The 27,120-nt window shown below is 43.7% G+C and overlaps 1 protein-coding gene across 1 annotated transcript in view; it reads right to left on the bottom strand.

Annotated features, from left to right (window-relative positions):
- Positions 1-27,120, bottom strand: part of SNX24 (sorting nexin 24) — a 656,912-nt gene that overhangs the window by 41,416 nt on the left and 588,376 nt on the right. Inside the window, exon 4 of the mRNA XM_085632674.1 lies at positions 9,770-9,864. Coding sequence (XP_085488800.1) covers positions 9,770-9,864 — 95 coding nt within the window. The remainder of the gene's footprint in view (positions 1-9,769; positions 9,865-27,120) is intronic.

Below are 27,120 nucleotides of genomic sequence, written 5' to 3'. Positions count from 1 at the left end.
AATGTGGTGTCTCTGTGAAATTAGAGATTTTCTTGCCAGAAACTAAAATTCATGAACAAAGACAGGTGATTTCTCCTTTATGGGGCAATGGAAAGTGGTGCCTGCTAAAGTAGGTACGGTAAAATTGGAGGACTGGTGTTGGTGGTCTTAACGTGATGTGGTTATGTTGACAAAAGGTCAGTTCGAATTGCATAGTAGCCTCATTGACAAAAGCATGCACTTTGTGGGTGCAGAGGAGATGCATGCACAGGGAAACGCTGAGGGTGTGATTGACTATGTAAGTGTGGAAGAAAATGAGGATTTGAAAAAGATTTTGTAAAAGAAACCGGAGTGACTGATCAGGGGTACCTCACGGTCATGTCTGATGGAGATGCGTGGTGAAGGATTAACAGGTGCCGGTAATAATGTGGCACAGAGATGTTCCCGATCTGGCACATTTCTTAAGGTACCTGCTCATCTAAAGGACCATGAATTGTACTAGAAATTGGGGTTCAGTTTTCTTTTCATTTATTGCTTGAGGAATTCTCCTTCAGGTCCATGTATTAATTATTCTTACAATGTAAAGTGCTTTGCTTGCTTTGTGTAGTAAGCTGTATAAATAATTATTTTACCTTCATTGTTTGCTCAGTATCCATAACCCGTTAGTGGCTACTCTTACGTTTTCTTGCATTTGTGTATTGTGCATTAGAATTTGGAATTTTGTGAGGTGGAAAACCATTTAATTAGCTGATGTCTAGCTTGTGCTGCGTCCGGATGGGTTTATCTTATCTTATTTTATCTTATCTTCCGAACATAAAAGTATGTGCCTTGATGTTCCTGGGTGTTGTTCATTATAGGCCTTTCTAGTACACTGTCATTTAGTCCTCTTAATTGGCTGATGCTTCATACCTTGACTCTTTCGTGAATTATAACAATTTTCCTCCAATATATAAGGCATCCAGTTTAATTTATGTCCGTCAATGTATCTTTCATTGTTCAATTATTTTCACTGTTAGAATACATGTAGTTTCAGTAACAGGCCTCTATCCTGTACATGCACTCATCTGGAACAATGAAACCCAGTCTGGTTCTCATTCATTGTTTAAGAAAGAACATGGATGATACTTCTTATGCCTCGGTCCATGATGAACGTTGGTTTTGAGGCACAAAGCAGTCAGGCTTAACTTAGAGGCAATATGTAAAGTATTTATGCAGCACTTCAAACAGAAGTAAAGTGAAACCACAAGACAATAAAGATTCAACAACAAATTAGAACATTAAAGTAAATTTTAAAAAATAAATCAAAACGAAAAAAACAAAAATCCAATCAGCAAAACCAGAGATATGCAAGTTTAAAGATTTCAGTGAATACAGCGCCAAAAGGCACCAAGCGGCAACTGTGGTTATTTGGTTGTTCTAGATCAGGACAAAGTCACACGTTCAGGCAGACTACAAAGGTGACCAGGGACCGAGTTAGGTCTGCTGAACACAGTACCCTAGTCCTGGTTACGAAGAGGATGTGTCACACAACAGAGTGAAAGCGAGGACCCAGCGAGGAGATGCGTCGCACAGTGGCAGTTCCAGGGAGCTGCGAAATGCGATGTCCTTGCATGGAGATGTGTCGCACCATGGTGGTTCAGATCAGCTGGGATGGGCAGGGTGATGTCCTTATGTAGAGAGTCCGATTGGCTGCTGTAGGTGATGCTGAATCCTTGTGTCGAGGAAGTCCGTGCAGCAGAAGAGATGCGTCAGTTCCGAGGGCGATGGGCCGAGCAGCAGAGGCAATGACCCAGCTCAGCAGAAGATGCGCCTCGCAGGAGTTGTGTCGCTTCTGCTGAATCCACAGATTGACTGGCAGAACAACTTCAGGCCCACTTCTAAGGCTTCAGGACTGGGGTAGCACCACCTGGGAGGACAGGACTCAAAGATGGCAGAGTCCACATGCTGAGTTAGAGGTGGTTGGAAGCCTGTTCTGTTCCTGAGGCATCTGATCAGGAGGCCAGCCAACTAGTCTATAGAGTCACTCTGGGGTCCTAGATTTAAAGAAGCAGGTCTGGTCCTTCTCACCCAGGCAAGAAGGTAACAGGTCAGCACAGCAGGGCAGCATGACAGCAGTCCAGAAGGTTGGTAGTCATTTTTGCAGCACAGCAGTACTTCTTCCTGGCAGAGTTCACAGGTCCGGAAGTGTTAAGAGTTGAATCTAAGGGTCAAATATTTATACCTGGAGCCCACTTTGAAGTAGAGGAAACTTCTAGAGGTTTCTACCCCATGAGGTGTCGGGCATTTCCTTTCTACCTGACCTGGCCCCAGCTTTTCTGGGGTCACAAACAGCCAGCGTCATCCCTTTTGTGAGAGTGCTCAGGCAGAGCCTTTGTGATGTGCAAGTGTGGTAGGTGATAGCTCCTCCCCCTCATTAACTCAGAATGGCCCATCCTACCAACATGTATCTTCCATTTTTCTCCCTGTATGGAAGAAATACAAAAGATCAAGTGCCAGCTAAATCTAGTCATGTGACTCAGAAACATGCTGCAGGCACCAAATGGTTAGGACAAGAAAACGGTAACTTTCTAAAAGTGACATTTTCAGATATGAAACATCTGACTTTACTATTAAGGAGGACTTGTAATTACAATTCTTTAGAGACCAAACTAGACCGGTCCACCTGCTTTCAATTGGAAGTTACAACTTACTAAATGCTATAAGGTATCTTCAATGTTTTCCTATGGGGAGGTAGGTCTTACAATAGTGAAACCAGGACATGTCAAACTTAAAAGTACATTTCCAACTTTTTAAATACACTGCATCCTGCCCTTTGGGCTGTTCAGGGCTTACCCTAGGAGTGACATATGTATTAACAAGTATTAGCATAACCAACAGGTCTTGCCTGTGCAAAAGCTATTGGCTTTGCCAATATGTTTTAGCGATGATGTATACCAGTGTGGCTGCTGTTCAGCATGGCTAAACGTTAGTGGGGAAAAGGAGACTGGCATGGAGTGTCATAAAGTGGAGTAGAGTGTTATGGAGTAGCGTGGAGTCGCGTAGAGTGGTGCATAGCGCACTTGAGTGACATGGAGTGGAGTGATGTAGAGTGCTGTGGAGGGAGTAGAGTGCACTGTAATGCATTGGATGCCGTCATTTCTCTACCTGCACGCTCCATATTCATTATATCAATATATTTTCGATGTCATTAAAGTCATCAATGGGAAGTCTGGACTCACAAGCTATAACAGCAGAATTTTTACAATTGAAGGGGGGACACTTGACACTCGATCCTCTCCCGGTGGAGTCCCATTTTCTCAGTTGGGGGCAGGTTGAAGCCACAAGCCAATCAATCAATCCGAGAGAGGGAGAAGAGATATCTACTGGAATAGAAAGGGGCTGATAACTAGCATTTGTTCTCCGGCTACGTTCTTGTTGGCAAACCAATAGAAGTTGAGGTTCAGGCCTACGCCTGTCTCTTTGGTGGCAGTAAAAGAAACCTAAATGCAAGAGTGAGATGTTACAGCCTGCCAATTCAGATTGCGCAAAATTGGCTAGGAGGTTGAGGACAAAGGTTGGATGCCTGAAATTGACAACTTTACAATCGTCCCCATAGATTTAACCAAGAGCCCAACCCAGCAGGTTCGATTAAAAAACCTGAGGCCCTTTGCTGTATTGAACATGTTTATCCAAAATGACAACCCGTCTAAATTCTTTGAAGAATCCGTTCACTTAGACCTTTGACAATCCAGATCTCTTGGAACTGCCTCATCAACAGACTCGATAGCATGAGTAAAGAAATCATTCCTAGAAGGCATTAGAATTCACAGTCTACTGTTTGGACCAAATCCAAGCTTCTAAATCTTGCAATTTGAGCAATCTCTACTTGGAAGGAAATGTTTTCCTTGTCTTGTGTCCAGGATCAACCCCAGAACAGATTCAAACATGCCTGGGTTCAATTCTTGACCAACTGTATGTTGGATCTTTTATCCGTCCGAAATCCAAACAGGAAACCACTGGATGGCTTTGTTTCCTTAAGTGTGCTGCGACTCGGGACATGCATTTTGTAGATTTTCTTGTGGCTGATGTCAGTCTGAATGGTCTTATAAGAGAAGGGAGGGAGCCTGAACCAACCTATATGACCCTGGGAGTAAAATAAACAAAAGATTATAGTAGGTGTTCTTATAGGCGGTTTTTCAATATACCTCAGAAGGGGTTTAACAATAGTGGCATTGCTCGCTACTGAAATTAACTTTATTTGTTAGTGCATTTTAATTTCCTTTTATTCTACCATAGTACCACATCATTTTGAATACATTGTAACAAATCATTAAATACACTTATGTAAACAAACAAAGATTAGAGCATACACAAGGTATTTGTACAAATAAAATTATTCCATACGGTAATAGTCCTTCTTAATTTATTAAAGCTTAAAGGGATTCTCTTCATACACAACATGCGGGAGAAATCCTGAAGGATGGCTGCCTTTCAGGGTATGGTTTTCCATTTCATTGTCTCTGAACTGGCTGACGTTTGGTTCTTTTCAGATGATGTGACTATGCTACTCAAGAGCCCTTTTTACAGCCACTAGGTTATGTTTAACATGGGCTACTAATGTAATGTTACCGTAGCACTCCTAGCTCAACGACCAGGATGATTCAAGCATGTGAATCTATGAAAGATCCAGTACTAGGGAAATTACGTTTCCATGTAAATTCCATAAATTGGAATTAAGTACCCTGTAGATTTATAATCACTGGCCCCAATCTGAGTACAAAGATAACTTAACATGTGTAACATGAATATTAAATAGTGTTCCACTTCTGCATACACAGTACCTTGTAAATGGAATTCATTTTTATCAATTTAAACCGTTTCCGTTGGTGAAAAATAATTCAGTCAATAAACAAATTAAAAAATATATAAAAAAATAATTCAATGAGTCCCTCAGAGGGCTTCAGACAATTTAGAAATCCTTAGTATTCTAGCAAACATCTGTGTGTTCTAAATTTGGCATACCACCAGTTTGGATAGCGCACGTATGAATCGGTTGAAAGTGTAAAACTTTCCTGACATGCAAATAGGACACAGTTGTATATTTGAGCACTGTAGGTTTCAATAAACAGCCAAGATAAGGCTACACAGTCTCATAAGTAGTCAGGACATTTGATCCTCTGTATTTGTTTCTACTGTTGCGTTAAAGGTTTACTTCCATGATCAGGGCTAATCAACATCACTACGATTATTTCTATGCACATTATTAATGTTATCATCACCAGTTTAACTGTGTGATCTGGCTACAAATGGTTATCTATGACGATTGTGATATCCTAGTAAGTGGAGGATATTGGCAAAGGCCAGTTTACATAACTCTATGCACAAATGTGTGATTTTCCTGGTTGAGGTTCAGGTCTTCACCAAGATGATTTCCTCATCCTTCCTCGTGCGGAATTGCTAGCTTTTTCCGTATTTCTTTTTATTTTCTTAATATCTTTTTTTGCCACATCTAGCTTTCTATCCTTCTTGAATAACCCTCCTAATATACTATCCTTGTCTCTCTGCTTGACTCTCCTAAATCTCGCTTTACTGCGCCTTGAAACTAGATCTGTCTACTTATGCATTATAAATAAATACAAAATGTAATCAGTTCTTAGATACCCAAAGTGCAATCAGATTTGCATAAGGTAACTGGCACACATGATATAAAAGGGAGGGAGCTAGATCTTTTCTTGATATTTTAGGACCAATGTAATGAAAAGCCTGAATGTGCATACTACAGCACATCAATGCAGAAAACTGAGTTCTAAAGCTTTCACCTCCATTTCATATCTGCTAATTTTAGCAAGACTCTCTTTGACCCTCTCGGGAAGCTATTAGGTGAACACGGATTCTATGCTCTCCAAACCAATAATGGATCATGGGCAAGGAGCACCTGGTTTGTACTACACTAAGAAATACTTAGCTAGCGCACAATCTTCCCGTTCCGAACGTTTAAAAACATCAAGTAAAAACTGCAGGTTGTGTGACCATGACAAAATGTAGAATTACAGGAATTGTTCTCACAGCCTTTAGGTGAGCATGAAGCTTATAAACACTTAGGACAAAAATACTGTATTAACTTTTTTTTTTATTTCAGGAGAATTTTACTGAGCAATTGTTTTTATAAACAAATGAACAGAGAGAAAAGGACAATCAGAGAATACAAGGGTCCAGTTTATGAGATACAGTTCAAATGCATAGAGTCCTGGAGGGTCGATCGAGACCGGAGGGTGTAGATTACAGAGCAAAATCCAGGGAACAGATGATGAATAAGAGGAAAGCAACATTTGGAGATTCGATAAACCCAAGATGTGTAATATGGCGAAAAAATAAGTGATAGAGGTCAAATAAAATGAGTAAGAAGAAAGGGGAAAGGAGGGGTACTAGTAGGTATAGAGACAAAACACATGTATCATTGTGTAAAGTCCAAGGAGATCTTAGCGTGCATAAGTGCAGGTGGATTCCAGCTCGTATGTTCTATTCAGTCCAAGGGTTCAGCCCAGGGTTTTGAAAGGTGGTGATAATAGTTTTAGATATCTCTCATATTTGCATCCAAGTGATAGAGGACAGGTGTATAAGAGTATCGGGGGTGGACAATAGATAATCACAGTGGTTTTGGGGTGGCAAAATAGTTATCAAGGGAGTTCAAGATAGATGTATTGCGTTTAACCCATGGATGGAGAGTTTTGTAATGAGATGTTATCTGCCCCTCTCAGAAAGGAGATCTAGTTTAGCCAAGGACGGAAGGAGGTGGCCACTGTGTTCTTCCAGTTTGTTAGAATAGATTTACAGGCAGCCATTAGAAGGATATCAATTAGTAGACTGTCATTGCGAGATCTGATGTTCAGGTCTAAAAATCCCTTGAGTAGTGTTAGAAAAGTTCGCTCCAGAAGGACCCCGCAGATAGAGTGAATAAAGCTAAACACTGAATCCCAAAATGGGCCGACTGCTCTACAGTAAAAGAGAAGGTGGGGGAGATCTCCTATAAGGTCATTACAGTTCCAGCAACTTGAATTGTCTATCAGGGAGAGTTTGTGGAGGCATGCCGGGGTCCAGAAGGTCCAGTGTAATAACCAGAATTTCGTCTGTGCAAGGGAGAGGGATATTGTATATGATACCACTGACCTCCAAATCTGATGCCAAGATTGTGACGTAATCGTTTCGCTTGGTTTCCATTTAGTTTGGAGTCTGGAGGATGTGGTGGAGGACTTCGGTTGTATTAGATGGTAAAGCTTGAAGGCCTGGTGGTCAGATTTCTTAAAGGATAGGATGATCCTGGTGAGGGAAGGGTCTTTGTTATAAGGTTTTAGTTTAAATAGAGCAAGCTTAAGATTCAAGAAATTGCAAAAATGTTTTGCAGGTTCAAGCACTTTTTCACTTCTCTAAAGGATAGCAGATTTTGGGAGGACCCATGGTCTTTCAGGAAATAGATGCCTTTAGAAGCCCAGTGAGACCAGCAGGCTGGGGAGCCTTGGATTCTGATTTTAGAGTTGTACCAAAGGGAAGTCATATCCAAATTAGAGATCAGGATTTCTAGGGGTTTATCTATTTTCGAGAGGGCCCTTTTTGGGTTGTAGAAAATATATTTACCCGAGGATGGATTTTAGGAGTTGCTGGATAGAAGAGAAATCGGGTGGAACTCGCCTAGGATCTCCTTTTCTACCGCTAGCCACGTGGGAGTATAGTCCAGAGATTGAGTGAACCAAAGTGAGCCTTGTAAGGCCAAGAAGGCGGTTTGATACTTCTTGAAGTCCGCTAGATTACCACAGAGTTGAACAGGGAGGCGTAGTTTTTTTTAACAAGATTCCTGTTTTTTTGTTTTGCCAAAGAAATGTATTTAATAGTTTGTCAGTCTTTTGTAGAAATTCCTCTGATAGAGTTAAGGGAAGCATATTTGCAAGGTAATGTGGGGGGCTCATCATATTGATGGTCTCAACTCGGCCCCACCACGTCAGGAATTTTGGGTTCCAGCTCTCGAGAAGAGATTCTACCTTTCTTAAAATAAGTGCCTCATTACGTTTCAGGGATTCCAATAAATCAGAGTTGAATTCCAAACACAACTATTTTGCAAATTTCCGTTGCCAGGTAAGACCTGTGTAGGTGAACAAGGCCCTGAAGCAGAGATTACTCAGAGCAAGGATTTTAGATTTGTCTTTGTTAAGGCGTATCCTTCAATGGTTTGGAGAAGGGTAGGGATAGATTGGGTAGCCAATTAAGATATCATCAGCGTATGCCGCAACTTTCACATTGAGATTATTGAAGGCTATTCCATGAATGTGGGGATTAGATCTGATCTTGTGTAGTAAGGGTTCGAGGCTTAGGATAAATAATAAGGGGAAGAGAGGACAGCCTTGCCTCGTTCCTCTTTGTAGATTAAATGCGGAGGAAAGTAAACCACAAGAACCGACCTTAGCTGACGGACCACTATACAGGGCCATAATCATTTTGGTGAAGGAATCTCCTAAATTAAATTTCTTAAGAGCTTCATGGAGACAAGTCCAAGAGACCCTATTAGATGCTTTTTCAGCATTGAGGGTAACCAATACCATTTCAGAGGAGGCCAATTTAGCTTTTTCAATAATATGGCAGAGGAGCCGTGTGTTATTATTGGAAAGTCTATGTTTCATGAAGCCCACTTGTGAATTCCCAATTAGTTGAGGAAGAAGGTGTTCCAGTCTCTTGCAGAGAATTTTAGCGTAAATCTTTGCATCCGGATTAATTAGGGAGATTGGTCTGTTTATTTTTTACTTGAGTCGGGGCTTTTCCTTCGTCTCCCATAGTTTTTGTAGGATAGGAATGCAGTTTGCCTTTTTCTAGTGTCACAGTGCTTTTATACTGTGATTTCTAACATGAATACACATTTACTCTGTGATCGGTTACCTTTTTTTTGTGTTTTTGATGTGATAAATTCTACCCCAAAGGCTTTACTGTGGGTACATTTTCCTAACACAATTTCATCTTGTTGTACGGCTGTTGAACGAAAGAGAATGTTCATACAATTACAAAGGTCCTGGCGTGGAAACGCCTTTCATGAGGATGTCTGAATAACTATACAAGACGATTAAACAAGCATCAATATAAAACAAACACCAATCCAGCAGTCTGGCTGTCTGGTACTGCCCCACAACTAACTCTCAAGGCCTACATTATATTGGGAAAACACATTTCTTTAAACAGACACATGACGTGACAGCTGACACCATGCTAGAATTATCGCAAACTATTTCTATCAAATGGAGCAGGGTTTTTTTCATGTCCAAGCTCTCAATATTTCTGGAACTGACTACTGCAACTTCAAAATTAAAAGTCTTTTTCTCAAGAGAATAAAAAGTATCAAATGTGTTAGCTAGCCATAATAGCATCGCACAGAATGTCAAGACAAATTGTAACGGAAGAGAATGGGAGAAATACAAAGCAGTTACACAAACAAAGCGTTAACTATGAAATGAAAATAAGTTTGGTGAAAGGGGAATGGAAGAAGGTGCTGATTCAGGAAGCAAAAAAAGCATGAACAAAAGAACCTCTAAAATCAGCAAACTTGGGACTAAACGTACCATTCTTTTACTGTAAAAGCACAAATATTACAAAGAAAGCGCATACGAAACAATGTAATGAAAAACACTATTCTTTTAAAGGCATGCTTCAAAAAAGGTCAGTACCCTTACAACTGTGAAAATTGTAGTCATCATGATCTGATATAAGAGTCCAAAACTTTGTATCCCGACAATGTATTGTACATTTTATCGTCAAACAGAAGAAGCATGCTTACCCATAACTTTCTGTTTTTGGAAGTGACGGCAAATGGCGAATGTTAAGGAAATCAAGGAAAATCTTAGGAAGTTCTTCGTTTTCTGTGATGATGCTCTGAAACATATATGAAAGCAATTGGTCAAATAAAATATTTTCTCAACTAATAAATCTACAAATTTCCCTCATTTATTTAAAATTCATAATCATTTATGACCCTTGAATGATGATTATTAAGAGTTTATAGAAATTTGTTGCCAGCATTTAAGCATAGATTCCATTCTTGTTTTCGACTTCATCTATCTCTGCTTACCAACTCTTTACTTGTTAATCGGATTACGGGCTAAAACCAATTCTTATTGCCCAAAATTAAAAAATCTCTGCATGTACTGTGAAAAGAATAACTATATGTAGTAGAAAAACACCCAACTCTGGTGCACATAAAAATGGTTACCAAAGAAATAATTTCTACCATTCCTCCTTTTCAAAAGTACGCTTAGCGTGATCATGCTTTTGATCTTTTCCTGTCACATATGATAGGCCCATCTACACCGCATTTTGGATAAGAAAACATTGTGGGGTCCATGTAAATATCTCCAAGAAGTCTTCTTGAATTGAGGGAAGTATGACCCCTTTGCAGTGAAGTATGACTTCAGGAATTATACCTACCTGAAGTCACTCCTCCTTGAAATTATACCTCCTTGAATTCAGACCTCCTCAGAAATGTTTGGAGTTGGTATGGATCTGGATGCCAGCTGAACCCAGGTATAAACACTGCAGTCATCCCCCTGGGAGATTTGGTACCATTTCTGCTCCTGAAAATGACACTTGCCAATGCCAGGGTACTTGCCTTCACTGTCCCATTTGAAATGCCTTTGGATTACCATTTTTATCAGAAGAGTGGAAAAGCAAAATGGTAGTACATTTGCTATTGTTGTTTGATTTTCATTGAGGTTTCTTACATTCAGAAATGGATGTCAGGTTTGGAACTGTTTTGAGGTGTGGATTCTAACCACTCTGTAATTTTGCACTAGTTGTAACTCACTGAAGTATATTAAAACTCTCTTTAATATAACACAACATTCTCACAAATGGTTTGGAATCCAAAAAAGAAATAGTACCCTTTTGAAAACTACACACTCTTTCTAACAACATATTCAACCTACTGTGTAACATGCCACATGTGTAATTGATGGCAGGCATAGCATAGGCATGGTCTATATTATCATGAGAGGAGCAATATGTCAATATTAATTTCCAACCAGAAGGTAAAAGAGTGAGCTCTATTTGTAACATATTAGAACAGAAATAACTTAAAAATACATGTGGCATCTCCACCCTCACTATTTCTATTTTACCATTTCCTTTCTGGCTTATGGTTGGAGAATATCCAAATGATAGGCAGAGAAAACAACATCAAAATCGCATTCATTTCCTTCACAATTGTAAAGACTTTGGTAAAATACTGTTAAACTCTTTTCTGTATTTAATGAATGCCACACTTCATAAATAATGAATTGCCTGGGGTACAGTGCACACTTTCTGTGTTTTAAAGAAAATAGTGATATATCCTTCTCGCAAGATATCTAGATAGTCACAAATAAAACGCATGTGGTGTGAACACTCCGTTTCTATCCCTCTAAATAAAAATTGCCAATATCAAAACAGCATCATGGTTCTATCACCTTTGAATGAATAACCATCAAGGAAATATGTTTGGCTTGATCCTACTTTTTCACAGATACATTCATACATTTTATATGACTTCTTGATATACATATGTAATAGATCCTGCTCAGATAACCAAAGAGTAATCCGTTTTTTCATCTGCTTTTTAAATGTACGTTCTAGCAAACACCATGTTAGTCAAGGAGACCGGAAGACATTCTCTCTACCCAACTTATAGTTAACGTCAAGAAACTGATTTTGGATAAGTCTCTAGGTATTATTAAGCCAGGAAGGATATTAGCATTAAGATAAATGATGTCAGGACAATTTTTAACCTAATCACTGGATTAGAAATAGATTTCTCAGTTTCAAGGTGTCACTACAAATTAAACCTACAAATATTTGCAAAAATTATTAACAGCTTAAATTAAACTACCCAGAAAGAAGATAGGAACATTTATACATTTGAAACAAAGTGGTGAAAGCCCATAAATAAATAAAAAAAGGTAACCAGCAGAAATCTCTTCCAGATAACATTACTACACATTTGAATATTAAAAAAAAGAAACCAATTACAACAAATGGCTAAATAATAACAAGCGATAGCGAAGCCAGGTCTCTCCTGTTGGACCCATTGGCTTTGCCAAGACTGTTTGCTGATGCGGTGTTGCCTTTACAAAAAACATTCTTTAACAATGCTTTGTATGCCAAAAAATAATAAGGCTTGATGACATGTCATTTTGTAAGCGCAACCATGCATTTGCTTTGCTTACGATATGAAGCGGGTACCATTTTTAAAATTTACCAATCCAAAATGGATCAGTAAATACAAAAAAATCATATTTCACAAGTGAAAGCACTTTTCTAAATTAAAAAGAAGGACTGCATGTGGCAGGGGACAATGGACAGCAACGGAGCAGCAGGTGGGGGAGCTGGTGGAGGATGATGCGATAGGGGGTGGTGGGTGAAGGGGTAAAGCAGCACCCAAAAGAGAGAGTAACAAGGAGAGTGGGGTGGGTATATAGTGGGGAGAAAGAAGCACATGAAGAAGAGAGATGGACAACACATGCATCCTCATAGAGTGTTTAAAAAAAGAAAGAAATAGTTTTCTAAAAGTGAGCAGTGGAGGGATTCCAGTTAGTCAGTCAAAAAAGAAGTGAAAAGGCTATGCTCAGGGGTGGGGCCAAAGGCAAGAAGAGGAAGGTAAATCGTTAAATAAGAAGTAAGCAAGCAACTGAAAGTGACAAAAAAGTCAATTGATGGTAAGCAATAGGAGAGCTGTAAGCCAACTGTAAGTTTTTGATAAGTTCACAAAAGGTATTTTGCAGCTCGGTCTAGCTGACAAGATATAAAAAGGGATCTGTGCACTGTTGCTCCACACGTCTAAGCAGTCATATATAATTTAAAGAAAGAGAAAAGAAATTGAAAGCCAAGGAAAATGACGCAAAAATATTGCCCTCATATTCTGAAATGATGGATCATGAAGAATCTGGTCAAATTGATTTTAATCTGCCCTGAAGCATCATCTTCTAGAGATGATCCAGGAGCTAGTCATTAAATAGAAAGTGCATGTAGGCTGACAGCTGATCTGACAATATAAGCATGTCTTGGCAATGCATAGCCGACAATCAGGAACTACAAAGGTTGAGGGGTGTAGGAGTACATTCATAATTGTACTTTTGATACAGCAATATACATATGATCTAAGTAATTTACCTACGCTAATGTAATTAACAAATGGGCAAGCGGAGCTTACCGGCTCAACAAGATGGTCGCGAGCTAGTTGAGCTCCGCTACGCCATTACACTATCCTACAATAACCTGGCAGACCCTGCAGTCTAAGAAGCGGAAATGAGGCCATCTGGAGTGTCGGAGGCTTCCCGGGGCTGAACCGTGCTGGTCCGATACTGATCCACAGTGAAACAGCGGCGTTACGAGCGCCAGAGGGAGACGCACGTACACAGTCTTCCGGAGCCCCGCCGCAGAAGAAAACGACCCTCCCAGGGGTGACCTGGCAAACGGTGAGGTCCCTGGTCTCCTGAGTGCCCTGCTGCCTCTGCTGATCATTGCTGGCTGGCGGAGGGTGTGGACGGGCGGCCAGCCCTGATCGATTCCTCCCGCTTTGTTCGGGCGGCCCAGTGGGCCGGTGTTGTGGCGCTGAGGCGCCGGAGGAGGTTGGCCTGCAGTCCCGGCCCGGTGACTCGACGTGGAGTGTGGTGGGCTGCGATTTCGCTGCGGTGTACCCTGAAATCGGAGGCTCGGAGCTCTCCCAACTAATACGGTGAGGAGCGGGAGGCCCGGAGCGGTCCCTGGGTGGAGCCTTTCCGATCGACCATTGCCGTTAGAGACTGCGGCACAACCAAAAACCCCTGGTGCACTACGGGGCATATTACCGACGTGTGCGAGGTGATTGCTTCGGCGCTGCTCAAGGCCCGGGGACTCTCTGCCTAATCTGGCCCTTGGCTGCTGGTTTCTTGAAGGACTCCTGGCGTGACTGTGTGCATATGGGGGGCACCTAATTGACTGCGCCATATCGAACTAGCCTAGTGCTCAGAGTCCATGGCGGAAGCAGCGGAGTGACAAGTGTAGTCCGGAGGCTGATTTCTCTGCACTTTCACTTATTCAGTTGATGGCCCCCAGGGTGCGAACGGGGCAAAACTATATAAATAAGCCAAACCTGGTTGACTTTTGTGAATTTTGGCAGAGTGGAGCTGGGCTCGTTAGGCCTCCCCTCACTTCCTCTTTTGCATTGATATCAATGCTGGGGGTCCCCCTGAGCGTGCCCATAGTGCGCCACGAAATTGCTCCACTAGCTGCACGGCGATCCCATAATGGCAAATTTCTGCAGTGTTCCCCTTGGAACCCGAACTGGCGAAGATGGGGAAGGTGGACAAAGACCAGTCCAAACTCTCGTTCGAACAGCGCAAGACTAGGACCCAAGAGACTGGCGATCCTCAACCCCTCTCGGAGCAGAATTATGTGAGCGAAGAGTCCACTGCAGCTTTCCGACAAATCCTAGCTAAAATCCAATCCAGCCTCAGCTCTATAGAAGGCAAGATAGACTTGTTGGTCTATGGCGCTGATCGTATGTCCGAACGCCTTGATAAGCATACTGAAAGGATTGATATGACAGAGAGGTGAATTACCAGGGTCGAGGAGGCACACATTTAGTCTGATGCAACGCAAAAGCAGATGGGCAAGGCCCTTATGCAGCTGAAGGACAAAGCTGAAGACCTCGAAGCCAGGTCTCGGAGGAGCAATATACGTCTCACGGGCCGGCCCGAGTCTACTTCCACTGGGAATATGGAACTATTCATGGAAACCCTGTTAGTCTCACTTCTGGGCCAAGACACCTTCTCCACCATGTTTGTAATTGAGCGGGCGTATCGCTCGCTGTGCCCACGTCCTCCCCCAGGTGCTCCCCTGCGCCCGATTATTGCAAAGTTTTTAAACTACATAGACAGAGACGCGGCCCTGAGAAAGGCCAGAGACTAGGGGTCTTTACAGTAGGAGGGCTCCACACTATCATTGTACCCTGACTTCACGGCTAAAGTTCAGGAGGCTCGGAGACAGTTCGCCCCACTGAAGCGTGCACTGCGGGCTCAGGATCTTGACTACGCCATGCTTTACTCTGCGCGCCTGCAGGTTACAATGAACAGAGTTTCAAAGATCCTCCTGGATCCCAAGGCCTTACAGAAAGCGCTTAAGGACTACACCAAGGAGCAACAACGCGCACCTACAGTGGAACAGTCGCAGGGTGCCGAGGGTGGCACTATGGCCGAAAATTATTTGAACTGCACTGCAAGCTCTGCGAACAGTGGGACTAGTCTGCATTGAGGGTAGAAGGGGGGAGGGAAGAGGGAGGTTTTGATTTATGCTTAAAGATGCCCAAGACATGAGGTTACTTAGTTAGATGTCTGGGAGACGGATTGGCGCGCTTTAAGTGGTCTGTCGCTGTGTGAGTAGTTACCTATGTAATATGTACCACTACGTCACCATTCAGGAATTGGTGCTTTGCTACAGCGCTCCCCTTAATATAGGAATATAGTGGATAGCGCAATGTAGGGGCTAGGTCAACAGAGCTCGCTATTTGGAGTATCCACGGAAGGAGTGAGCTCGTCAACCATTTAAGGGAATAATGTCACCACTTTGAATTTAGGAGACAACTGCAATACCCTATCCACAGGTGGATGGGACCTAGATAGTGCAGCCATAGATTGCTGGATGAGCAAATAGCTTCAAATGGATGGTGTCTATTGGACCTCTGACCCCTAGGTGGTCGGTGTGAATATACTCCATTAAGGCAAGGCAGCCAACTTGCCACGATAGTATTGAAATGACGGTTTGTTACTTTTTGCGGCTGCCAGAAGTGCGTGGGCGGAGAGCGCAACACCCGCCCCTGTGTGTGCACCACCTGATGGCACTATGCCACTCTTGTTTGAGTTATGGGTGGGGGATAACCGATTGTGTCCAGTTGGGGTTGACGCAACGTGGGGGGGGGGGCGTTTACGGGGAATCTTTTGTTGGAGCCACAGCACAGAAGGGAATAAGCTATATTTTCTAGATATTTACCGCATCTGATAGAGGTGGACATAGCGGGACTGTTTTTGTTGCTTATAACTACCTGTTACCCTAAACGATGATACACCAGGATGGTCTACTAATTAGATTCTTAACATGGAATGTCCGGGGCCTAAATAACCATCACAAGGTGCGGAATGTAATTGCGTACCTCAAACATCACTCTGTAGACATAGCCCTACTACCTGAAACTCATTTGTCCATGGACAGCCCGATGTTATCACAAAAAGTGCTGAAGGGCTCATTTCATGCCAGAGGGGTGCTCACATGGGTAAACCCGAAATCAGGATTCAAAATTGATCCGGAAGTTGCAGATGTCGAAGGGAGGTTCACAATCTCCAAGTGTAGGGGAAAGGGGCTAGATTTACGGGTAATCAACGTGTATGGTCCCAATTACGATAACCCCCACTTCTACAAAGCCCTTTTTGCTTGCCCCAGTGTTGACACAACTCTTCCACCGTTAGTGGGAGGAGATTTTAACTGTGTTCTGGATCCAACGCTAGACAGCTCCGGGGGCCCTGAGCGTCGAACTTCGGCCTCAGCGAAATGTATTACGGACATACTACGATTAGATATGGTGGATGTTTGGAGGGCAAGATTCCCGGGGCAAGGGGGTTATACACACTATTCTGCTCCACACAGGTTTCATACGAGATTAGACTATTGGCTTATGTCGCGTGACATGTATTCGGAAGTAAGGGATTGTAGCGTCCACCCTCGCACTCTGTCAGACAATGCTCCTATTCTCTTGGTTCTGCGCTGCCCTCATAGGAGCCCTGCCCGTTTACTTGGAGATTTCCCCCATATTTGCTGCTTGACACTGCATTCAATGCTGATATGGCTGAGGGGATTGAGGACTATTTTGCGAACAATATAGGTTCAGTGTCACAATTTTCTACAGTTTGGCAAACATTCAAGGTATATATTAGAGGGGTAGCTATATCTAAACACTCTGGGGTGCTTTGCGCAATCAGGAGTAGGCTAGAACAGTTAGAGAAACGTTTGACTGAGTTGGAGACTGCATTGCGTAGAGATGGGGCAGTAGAGGGAGAAGAGGAGTTGCAAAAAAAGCTTGCGGAATATCAGGAGGCCGCAGATAACGAAGTTCGGCATATGGGAAAATACGTGGTAGCTAGAAGCTATGGTGAGGGAGAGCGTCCGGGAGCTACACTTGCGGAGCTGCTGAGTAGTAGGAGGGAGGCATCGACTATCACTGCCATACGGTCCGAGGAGGGTGAGATGTTGGTAGGCCCTGAAGACATTGCCAACCAATTTAAGCAGTACTATGAATCCCTTTATCGCTCTCGTCCTCTGGCAGAAGACAGCGCTGACCAGAACTATTAAGAGTACATAAAATTACCCTGGCTCACTAACGACCACCGTGAGTACCTGATGCAGCCACTAGAGGCCTGGGAAATACAAGAGGCATTACGTCATATGTGATCTGGCAGCGCCCCTGGGCAGGATGGCTTGCCAGTGGGCTTCTTTAAAGAATTTGCAGATCTCCTTACACCACACTTAGTTACACTTTTTGAAGAGCTTTCCGAATCGGGGGAATTGCCTCCTTCAATGGAGGGAAGCTATGATAGTCACCATACTCAAGCCTGGTAAGGCCCCAGAGGAGTGCTCCTCTTACCACCCGTTGTCATTAGTGAATGTAGACACCAAAATATTTGCCAAAATATTGGCTAATCACCTTGCTCCCTTGGTCCCGAGTTTGGCCAGTACAGAACAGGCAGGGTTTGTCCCGGGTCACAACCTCATATACAATCTGTGCACCTTCTTTGGTGCTCTCCAACATGTTAACCCAGAGGTAAAGGCCACTGCGGTATTCTTAGACGCTGAAAAAGCGTTTGATTCAGTAGAATGGCCGTTCATACGGGCAGTTCTGGAGAGAATGGGGGTAGGCGCAGCATTCTCGAATTTAGTTGCAGTATTATATAACTCACCCACTGCTAGAATACGTATTGGCGATATGGTCACTGCCCCGGTGAGAAGCTCTAGGGGCACTAGGCAGGGATGCCCGTTGTCACCTCTTCTGTATGCCATAGTAGCTGAACCCTTGCATGCGCCCTAAGAGAATACCGAGGATTCCGTGGGATCTGGTTCCCAAACTATAACTTAATAGTATCATCATATGCAGACGATACGTTGCTTTATATTAGGAACCCAGAAGTCAATCTGTCCCCAGTGCTGAGGAAAGTTGTTCGATTTGGGGAACTATCTGGTTTAAGAATCAACTGGACTAAGTCCATAACCTTCCCACTGACGCCTTCCACCACACCTTTCGAGTTAGATTTCCCTTTAAACTGGACTACGGAGCCGGTTCGCTATTTGGGGATACAAATTCATACTAACCCGGACCCATTTTTTAAAGAAAACTATGGGAGGGCAGTCACCAAGCTAGAGGAAGACGTTGAACGATGGATACGTTTACCTATCTCGCTCCTGGGGCAGATATCGCTGATGAAAATGGTGATATTACCGAGGTTTTTATTCCTATTTTTAAATATTCCTATGGTATTCCCGGATAATTTTTTTAAAACCATTACTACCACACTGACTAAACTGGCGTGGGCAGGAAAGCAACCGAGAGTTCAGTGGAAGGTCCTCACTCTTCCTTACTATCTGGGAGGGTTGGCAGCTCCGGACATGGAGTTGTACTACAGAGTTGCGCAGAGCTTGCATGCTTTTCATTGGATACATCAGGCACTAGAACCGCAGCACCTGCTCATTGAAAAGGTGGCGGTTGCCCCATCGAACCTCCTCACTTAGTCTATTACGGCCCCCAGACCGACGTACAGGGATCCTAGATGCCATTAACTCTACGGTGCTCGCATGGCATGACTTGCTTAAAAGACAAAACTGTAACATACTATTTTCTCCACTGGAATGGAGTGCCTGGCTTGCTATGAGCAGAGACTGTGCAGCGCTCAAGGCACTCCAGGCATTGAGTGTAAAGGAGACTGGAGACCTCCTTCTGGACGGGAACGTCCGAACATGGGAAGAGGTGTTAACTGAGAGCACCACGGTCACCCCATTAGTGCAGTTTCAGTACCATAGGGTGCGCATTGCACTGCATGAGATACTGGGTGAAGACATGGTGGCGCCCCCAGAGGTGACCCCACTCCCACTCATACTGAAAGCAGAAACACCTGTTAAACTAGTGTCCAGTTTTTACGGAGTTACCCAGGCATATCGCAAGAACTTCTGCACAAAATCTAGGTTGGAGTGACAAAAGGACTATTGATGATAATATTTGGTGATTTAGTTGTGAGGCGACCCGTCGTGTGTCCCTAAATGGCCGGCACCAACTAATCCATTTTAAATATTTACAAAGAGTCTACTACACCCCGGAAAGGTTATTCCGGTATGGGCTGCGGGAGACTGCTGAATGTGAGAGATGCAGGAAGTGTCAGACGGATTTTATACAAATAGCTTGGCAATGCCCAACAATAGCCAAGTACTGGGAAATGGCATTTCAGAAACTGAGAGACATCACGGAGGTCCCAATGCTCCCTGATCTATTAGTTGCTCTGCTGGGCTATACTAAGAAAATAAAAAAGGGAATTAGACGTTTTATTGAAATGGGTGTGTTAATTGCAAAGCGCAGATTAGCGATGCGTTGGTCGCAAGGCCCTCCTCCTACAATACAGGAGTGGTCACAGTTTATGCTGTATTGCAACACACAGACGGAACTGTACAGTGAGCTGCTTCCCCTCCCCCCCCCGAAGCCGCCCCAAGAACTTTTGGGGATTATACCAAACATATCTTGCTGGGAAGGCACACCCCACTGCAGACTCACTCCCTGACATGGTGGAAACCCCGGGGTAAACGTTAATGTTATTAGACAATGTGGCACTGATGTATGTAACTAACCTGTATAATCAACCTGGTAATGTTGAAGTAAGTTGGGTGATATGGAAATGTGGTTGCTATGTCCGCGGTATGACCTCTCCGTGGCTCCTTTAGGGTAAAAAATGGTGTGCATAACTATCTCATTTCTCCTGTATGCTCTTATGTTAATGCTTCAAGCTTGTGCATTTTGTATTGGTGTATGCTTATGGACTAACCTATAGAAGCAAAACATGTATTTATTTTTATGTTTGACCAAATAAATACAAAAAACAAAAATAATATATATATATAATTTTTTTACAAATGGGCAATTTGACTGATGCATTCTCTTAACTTTATTTATACTTTTATTGTATAACAAAGGCCATATAGTACAGCAACTGGATGAGAGACACGAAGTACAGTCATCGACCTTGCCCACAGCAACACTTCTCATCACCCCACTATACATTTGTAACAATTTTGAGTACATGCTGATCCTCATCGTTGTGTGCACCTCTGATTCCCATTATCAATATCTGGCTCCCCTGTCCATCTGTCCACCATTTCCGTTCAATCCAGCAGGTCTTCAACCACCCTCTCATCTGTGCGGGCCATTCTCATGAGTATTGCCTCTGCTGTTGCTCTTGAACATCTTTTTCCCATGTTTTCAACCTGGGGCCTGTGCGCATGTCCAACAAATTGCGATTTAACTTTTCGCCAATCCCAAAGAGGCAAACTTGCACCGCAAACTCGATTCCTGAGGTTGAGGGATGAAATTCAGTAAGTAGTGTCATATACTACGTTCCAGTCCAAGCCTTACTATATGTCAAAGCTTATCTGTCACTCCTTGTCAGTATTCTGGCGGTGTGGCACAACGCCATGTGTTAGGGAGCAGGTCAGCTACTCCCTTTCCGCATTTTGGGTAATCATGAAGGGGCAAGCATAATAGATGTACTATATGTACATGCACTAATTTGAACCTGCCACTGCTGGATATGAATCGGGCCTGGCTGCATGTCGACTCTCATTCCTGATCTATGGGTGGTGTGTCTAAATCGGTATTCCATTTGTGTCGTGCCCTAAAGGACAGCTTACTTCCACCATTTTTTTAATGCGCTATATAGGTTCGATACAGCATGTGCAGAATGTCACAACTGTAGTAGGGTGTCCAGCACTGTGGTTGTCGAGAGTGCGTCAGGAAAGTCTGTCCAGACCTCCCTAAAAGTGTGTGCTATTTTCCCATATTGCAGGAAATGTCCCCACCCTACCTCAAAGTTAGATTGTGCATCTTCAACATTAAGAATGTCTTCCCAGGGTATAAATCGTCCAGTGTACTGCAGCCCTTCTCCCTCTGACTGGTTACCGGCATTGCATTCGAAATAATGTGGAAGGTATGTAACCACCATATATTCAGAGATCCAGAGAAGGGGTGGGGGGGCATTTCCGTATCCTCTTAAACGTGATATCCCATGCTATGGCGCAATTTTAAATTATGAGCAGTTTGTGTCTCTGGCCCTCATCAGCGTGACGGGCAGCGGCTCCTCATCCCAACAGCCCTTCAGTACTCTGTGCTCCCTCTTATTGTCCTCCTCGCTCCACTGTGCTTAATGCTGCGCTGCCGGCTAGTTCAACTCCAGGTCTGGATGTCCTAGACCACCCTCCGCTGGCAGGAGCTTGAACACCTCCAGTTTTCCCTGCACATACTGTTCATAACACTTTCTGCAAATGACAAAGGCATCTTGGTAAAAGACCATATTTGCGACCACAATACGGCCGACCAGAGAGGGTGAGAGTGTTGTTTAGAATTTGATGGATTTACATAAGCCTTGCAATATCCCACCCATAGTGAGCTCATATTGCTATTATGGAGAGTGTGCAACCCGCACCCTGAGATAACGGAACACTGTCCAATATGTGGTAACCCATAAGGTCCGCCGTTAGCTAGTGAACCCAGTGCGACCACTACCATTTTGTCTCTGTTCACCCATAACCCAGCACAGTTTCTGAACGTCTGTAAGGTGTCAAAACTGGCAAGGAGTTCTGATCTATGATATATATGAGGATATCATCAGTGTATAAGGGCACTATGTGTTGCATTTTAATAGTTTTGAATTGGGAGATGTTACAGCATTAGTGAGATAAAATATTTTGCTATGTGATGACTTTATTAAATGATAAGAAGTAAAAACTATAGAAAAGATTGTTACCACAATAAAATGACTTTTCGAGAATGTCTGACTCATGAAACTATATTCTTTAAGTAAGTTAATGAATTTTTTTCCCCAGCAGACTAGTTGGAGTTCTACCCTAGTATATTTCTTTGGAATTGGCTGTTTTGTTCATTTTGATACATCTCAGAAGTTCCTTTAGAGCCTCAAGCAATTCCTCTTGAGCAATATCTGCCTCTAACAGTTCTAGTTGGTCCCTATCTAATCTCAGGAGGTGTACAGAGTCCAGGAAGGAAATTAACCACATCAGCATCATTTTGTAGCGGAAGTCATCTGTATACCTGTTCGAGGTTTCTGTGTAGCTCATGTAATATACCAGTTTGGTTGGAAATCATGGCTCTGTCTATGTGCACAGCGTCAGAATCTGGGGGTGGGCGCGTTCCCTATACAGCAGCCAGGGTAATAATATACCACATTTATATCCCTCTCTATATAGTCTCTGCCAATGTAAGAGTATCAAGAGCCTCCCACTTGTCAACACGTGTTCGCTAGGTTCGCACCACCTGTACTCTTTCTGACAGATTGGTCAGCTCCCTGCTCTGAAGGCGGATCACCGCCTTTTCATGGGCCAGGATGGCGGCTCTCAAACCTTTACATACTTTTTTACTTCAACACTCCCCTCTTAATACTCCTTTAAATGCCTACCACTCATTGCCCCTTGTGGTTTTGTCGCCCCAGTTCATAGTAAAGTATCAGTCTAGGACACTTTGAGTTTCAGTGCAAAAGATTGGGTTTTGCAGTGCCTCCAGACGTTGCTGCCAGAGGGTGAGCGGCGGCACTGTGCATGTCATAGCAGAATCTATATTTAGATATGCATAATCACATTAGAATCAGCAATGATATTCTGCTTTATGTAGCTTATCTACAATGTCTCGCATCACCAACATTCTGTACAACCTGCTATAGGTGCTGTGGGTCAGTGAGTGACAGGAGTATGGGTCTCAGGGTGAGTGACCCGCCATATGTCTACAGAGTTTATTCTGTCCATAACTTCCCGTAGCACTTGCACCATGGCCGGCTTGACTTGTTGTCATAGAGGGAGTCTGTCTAGGGTGTCATTTAATGTGCAATTAAAATCCCCTGCGCCAGACTATGGGAACTTGTATATAAGGTTCTAGGAGAATTGGTATAGTCCAATAAAAGGCACATTCGTCCACATTTGGGCTTCAACTTTAAGCATACATATTTTGGTCCCAAACAGCATGCTGCGTATAAGTATATACCAACCATCTATGTCAGCTTTGGTGTAGTAGTGCATGAAGGAGACCCATAGTGCCACCCATATTGTCACCCCCCTAGCATGTGAGGAGTATGTGGCTGAATACATAATTCCCCTCCATTTCTTACGCAGCTTCTCGGCTTCTGTATCCATCAAGTGAGTCGCCTGGAGTAAGATTATGTGAATATTTTGCCTCCTAACATAAGAGTGCACCCTGTCTCACTTAACATGATCACTCAGGCCTCGCACGTTCCATGTGGCTAGCTTAATCTTTCCTGAAGTAATGGTGGTGAGGCCCGAGGCTTTCATCATTTCAGGCAGTGGAGTGGAGACTCAATGTGTGTACCTTGTCTGTGAGATGATGGCTTGTGTGTCCTCGCTGGTAGCTGTCATTAACATCTTGTATTCAGTTATGGCGGTAATACAAACATTTCAACCCAAAAAAGAATAAGCACCCATGTTCTCCCCCAATATCCTCCTGCCACCGGGTAAACATATTACCAACCATACTTGCATTTTCACATTTCATTCAACCCAGAATTCAACTATTATTAGAACAACTTCTACTCTAACATCTATGTTCATGGGAGATTGTGGTCCCCGGTATGCCTCTGCCATGGAAGACTAGCAGGTAACAACAGGTGGGGGAAGACAAAACCTCAAATCGCCCCACTCAAGGAAATAAATAGAAGATAAAGAAGGAATAAGAAACAAGAGGAGGAGAGTATGTAGATTTAAAGGAGTGAGAAAAAAAGAGGAAATTTAGAAAGTAAGGATCTGGTCTTCTTTCTGGTCTATTTAAAAAAAAACAATGTTAAAGCCCCAGGGAGGAAGAGTAGCTCTGCAGTATGTATATATTCTGGATCTCTCAGTACCACAGTGGGCACCTCCTTTCTCTTACATTTGGATCACATCTGTGCATCTCAACCCAGTGCCCTTGCTGAGCTGTAAGTATCGCCAAACCATCAATGCTCCATCGAATCCTGGATAGCATTTGGAATCCCTGACAACCAGGATGGATCCTGCTCACGGGAAACTACCAGGGATGAATCTATGTTGCGTTCACTAGTGGACGCCTCCGATATGGCCAACTCCAGTGTTTCATCATCCTGCCCCAGAAGCCGAGCGGTCAGCATATTTGTCCCAGTCGACCCACCAGCCGATTTCATGGCATGGCCTGTTAGTCTTCTAGACCGTGAGCGTTTGGTGTGTTGGACAGCTTTATATTGCCCAGTCGCAGGATATCTCATGTCCAACCAATCCCAAGCATCCGCCAGGTCAGTAACAAATTTGACTTTCTGACTTGAAGCACTCACAGCCTGGCCGGGTACAGGAGCACATATTTGAGTCCCATGGTGCACAGCGTTTGTTTCATAGCATCAAAGGAATTGCGAAGTCTCTGCACTTGCTGTGTGTAGTCTGGAAACACTCTGATTGTATGGTCCTTATATTTCTGGTCGTTAATCCGGTAAGCCTGCTGCAAAATGATATCCCTGTCCCTTTAATTAAGGCCCGATGCTAAAATTGCACATGAGGGGGCGGGTGCTGGGTGAGGGAGTTGTAAGAGCCCTGTGGGCCCACTCCAGGATGAAAAAGACTGAAGGGCCTTCAGACTTAGGCACAGTGGAAATCCAGCGCTCCAAGAATCGCTCTGGGACATTGCCCTTAGCCCTCTCCGGGAAGCCCACAAACCCCAGATTATTGGGGTGGGGTCTCCCTTCTGCATCCTTTGCCAGGGCACCCAGTCGGTGTACAAGATCTGAAAGGGAGCTAATACTGTTCTGCAGTTCTTTTACCTCAGCTTGCTGTATCAGCACTGACCGTTATGTTTCCAGGGAGCAAACGTTTACCTTAGGGAAATTAGAATGGAGCAGGTTCACTTCAGTTGTCACAGAGGCAATTTTGTGCTCCAGCACTAGTCGCAAACTGTCAATGGCGGCCAGTATTTGTGTGCCTGTGACTTCGGCCTCCTGCGAGTTGCTGGGGGGCATCCCTGTCCCCCTGTTTGCTTTGCATATCTCAGATGTACTGATCAATCCTGGCATGCCGGTGGCTCTGGGTTTGCCCATGGTGGTGATCATCTCCAGCTTAATCCAGGTGCAACTCAGTGTGCTCCTAGTTTGAGGTATATGCCTGCCTGTTCCTATTACTCAATCCAAGCCCCCTGACCACCAGCCCAGTCTCACCGCAGCTCCAGTTGATGCATGAGCCTCAGCAGATGAAAACTGCTGCCTGGCGGCATCGCCAGTGTTTAGGCACCCTCCCAGGGTGTCAACGTTGGCTGAATCAGGATTTTCAACATGCATCCTTGCAGGTCTTTCCAGTTTAACCTCCACTGCAAGTCACAAGGCCATACCTCGAAGGTCCCCAGCAGCCTCCTCAGTCCAGGATCCTGGCAGCAGGTGGGACGAGAGAAAAATAGATGCAGTCACTGCCCCGTTCCCAACTGGTCTGCCAAAGTGAGAAAAGGGGGGAAGGGGATTTTCTGTCCCCTTGTGGCCCCTCCTTGGAGGGAGGAACCTGCTAGCCCTCACAAGTGGCAACCGCCAGGAGCCTGCCAGCACTCCAGCCCCCAACGACGTTGCAACTGCTCTCCACTCCTCACCCAATAGGGAGCCTGGACTCAGACCCCGCTCTGCTTCAGCCGCAGGGCTAAGCCGCAGCACTTACCTTCCACCACGGGCCACCCGGTCATACAGATAATCCCTGTCATTTCCTTAACACAGACTCCCGAGGGACAGGGTTCGGTCAGCTCCCACAATGGACAAAGGAGTGGAAACCCTCCTATTCTCTGGTATCTGGTGCCACCTCAAGCGTCGCCAGCAGGACTCCATCCTTAGCGCCACAGTCCACCCAGGACCAGTTCTCACTCCCCCTATCTGCCAGTATAGGCCTCACAGTTTACAGCACCCTCCATCTTGTTTCATATCGCTTGGACAAGGGAAATATTCTCGGATACGGTTCCCCACCTCACTGGCGCAATTCAGGCTGTTCAAAATGCACTGCGATTATGCACCCATGCAGCGATGATTATAGGGACACTCAATGCTCCTCTGGAGCCAGGGTTTGAGCAGGATTAAGGCCAGGACAGCGGAGCTCATCTCTAAAGCATTCTGTTGGGCATGTTGGTAGACCACATCCCCTATTCATTCTCTACACTAAAGGTAAAATAGAGAGGTAAGTTCCACAGAGCTTCATGGATCCTATTCACATTCCGTCTTTGAGCAAGCAGCATTTAAATCAGTGGAGGGTTTTGCAATTGTTGCATGCTGTACTTCTGTAAAGAGTTATAGCTTTGGCAGCTATGCAACTTTTTTTGTTAAGATAAAGCATGCAACTTACGAAGCAACCAAGTATTCCTTTGCTTCCATAAATGATAATCGTTGAAAAGCTTTGCTAACAGACATACTTTTTCAATGCTCACTAATTTTGCTAGACAGTATTGTAGAAGGAATTAGAAATAAAAGAATAGTATGAGAACCTGGATCAATTATTATCCTTAGGATGATAGTGCTTAAGGTTGTCCAGCTCTCAATACTAAATTACAATTTTAACGCTATTGTATCTCTACACAAGAAAAGAAAAATTGACAAATGGAGTGAATTTAACCTAATACTGCTTGCTGGGGCTCGCTCGGTATACGAAGTAGCTGTTAAAAACGTGATGTTACCCATATGCACCTTACTGTCATGTCATGGAACTAAAAGGGAATTACTTAAATATGACACTATGTAATTCCAATGTAAATTTGGAATCATACTGCTACAAGAAACAAGTCTATAGATAACATCTAACTTAAACCTCCTGCTCTCAGAAGACCCCTCCATCACCAGGATC

Source organism: Triturus cristatus, chromosome 2_1 (assembly GCF_964204655.1).
Source record: "Triturus cristatus chromosome 2_1, aTriCri1.1, whole genome shotgun sequence".
Taxonomy (NCBI): domain Eukaryota; kingdom Metazoa; phylum Chordata; class Amphibia; order Caudata; family Salamandridae; genus Triturus; species Triturus cristatus.
Note: the sequence above shows the minus strand (reverse complement) of the source record. Positions and strands in the feature narration are given on the sequence as shown.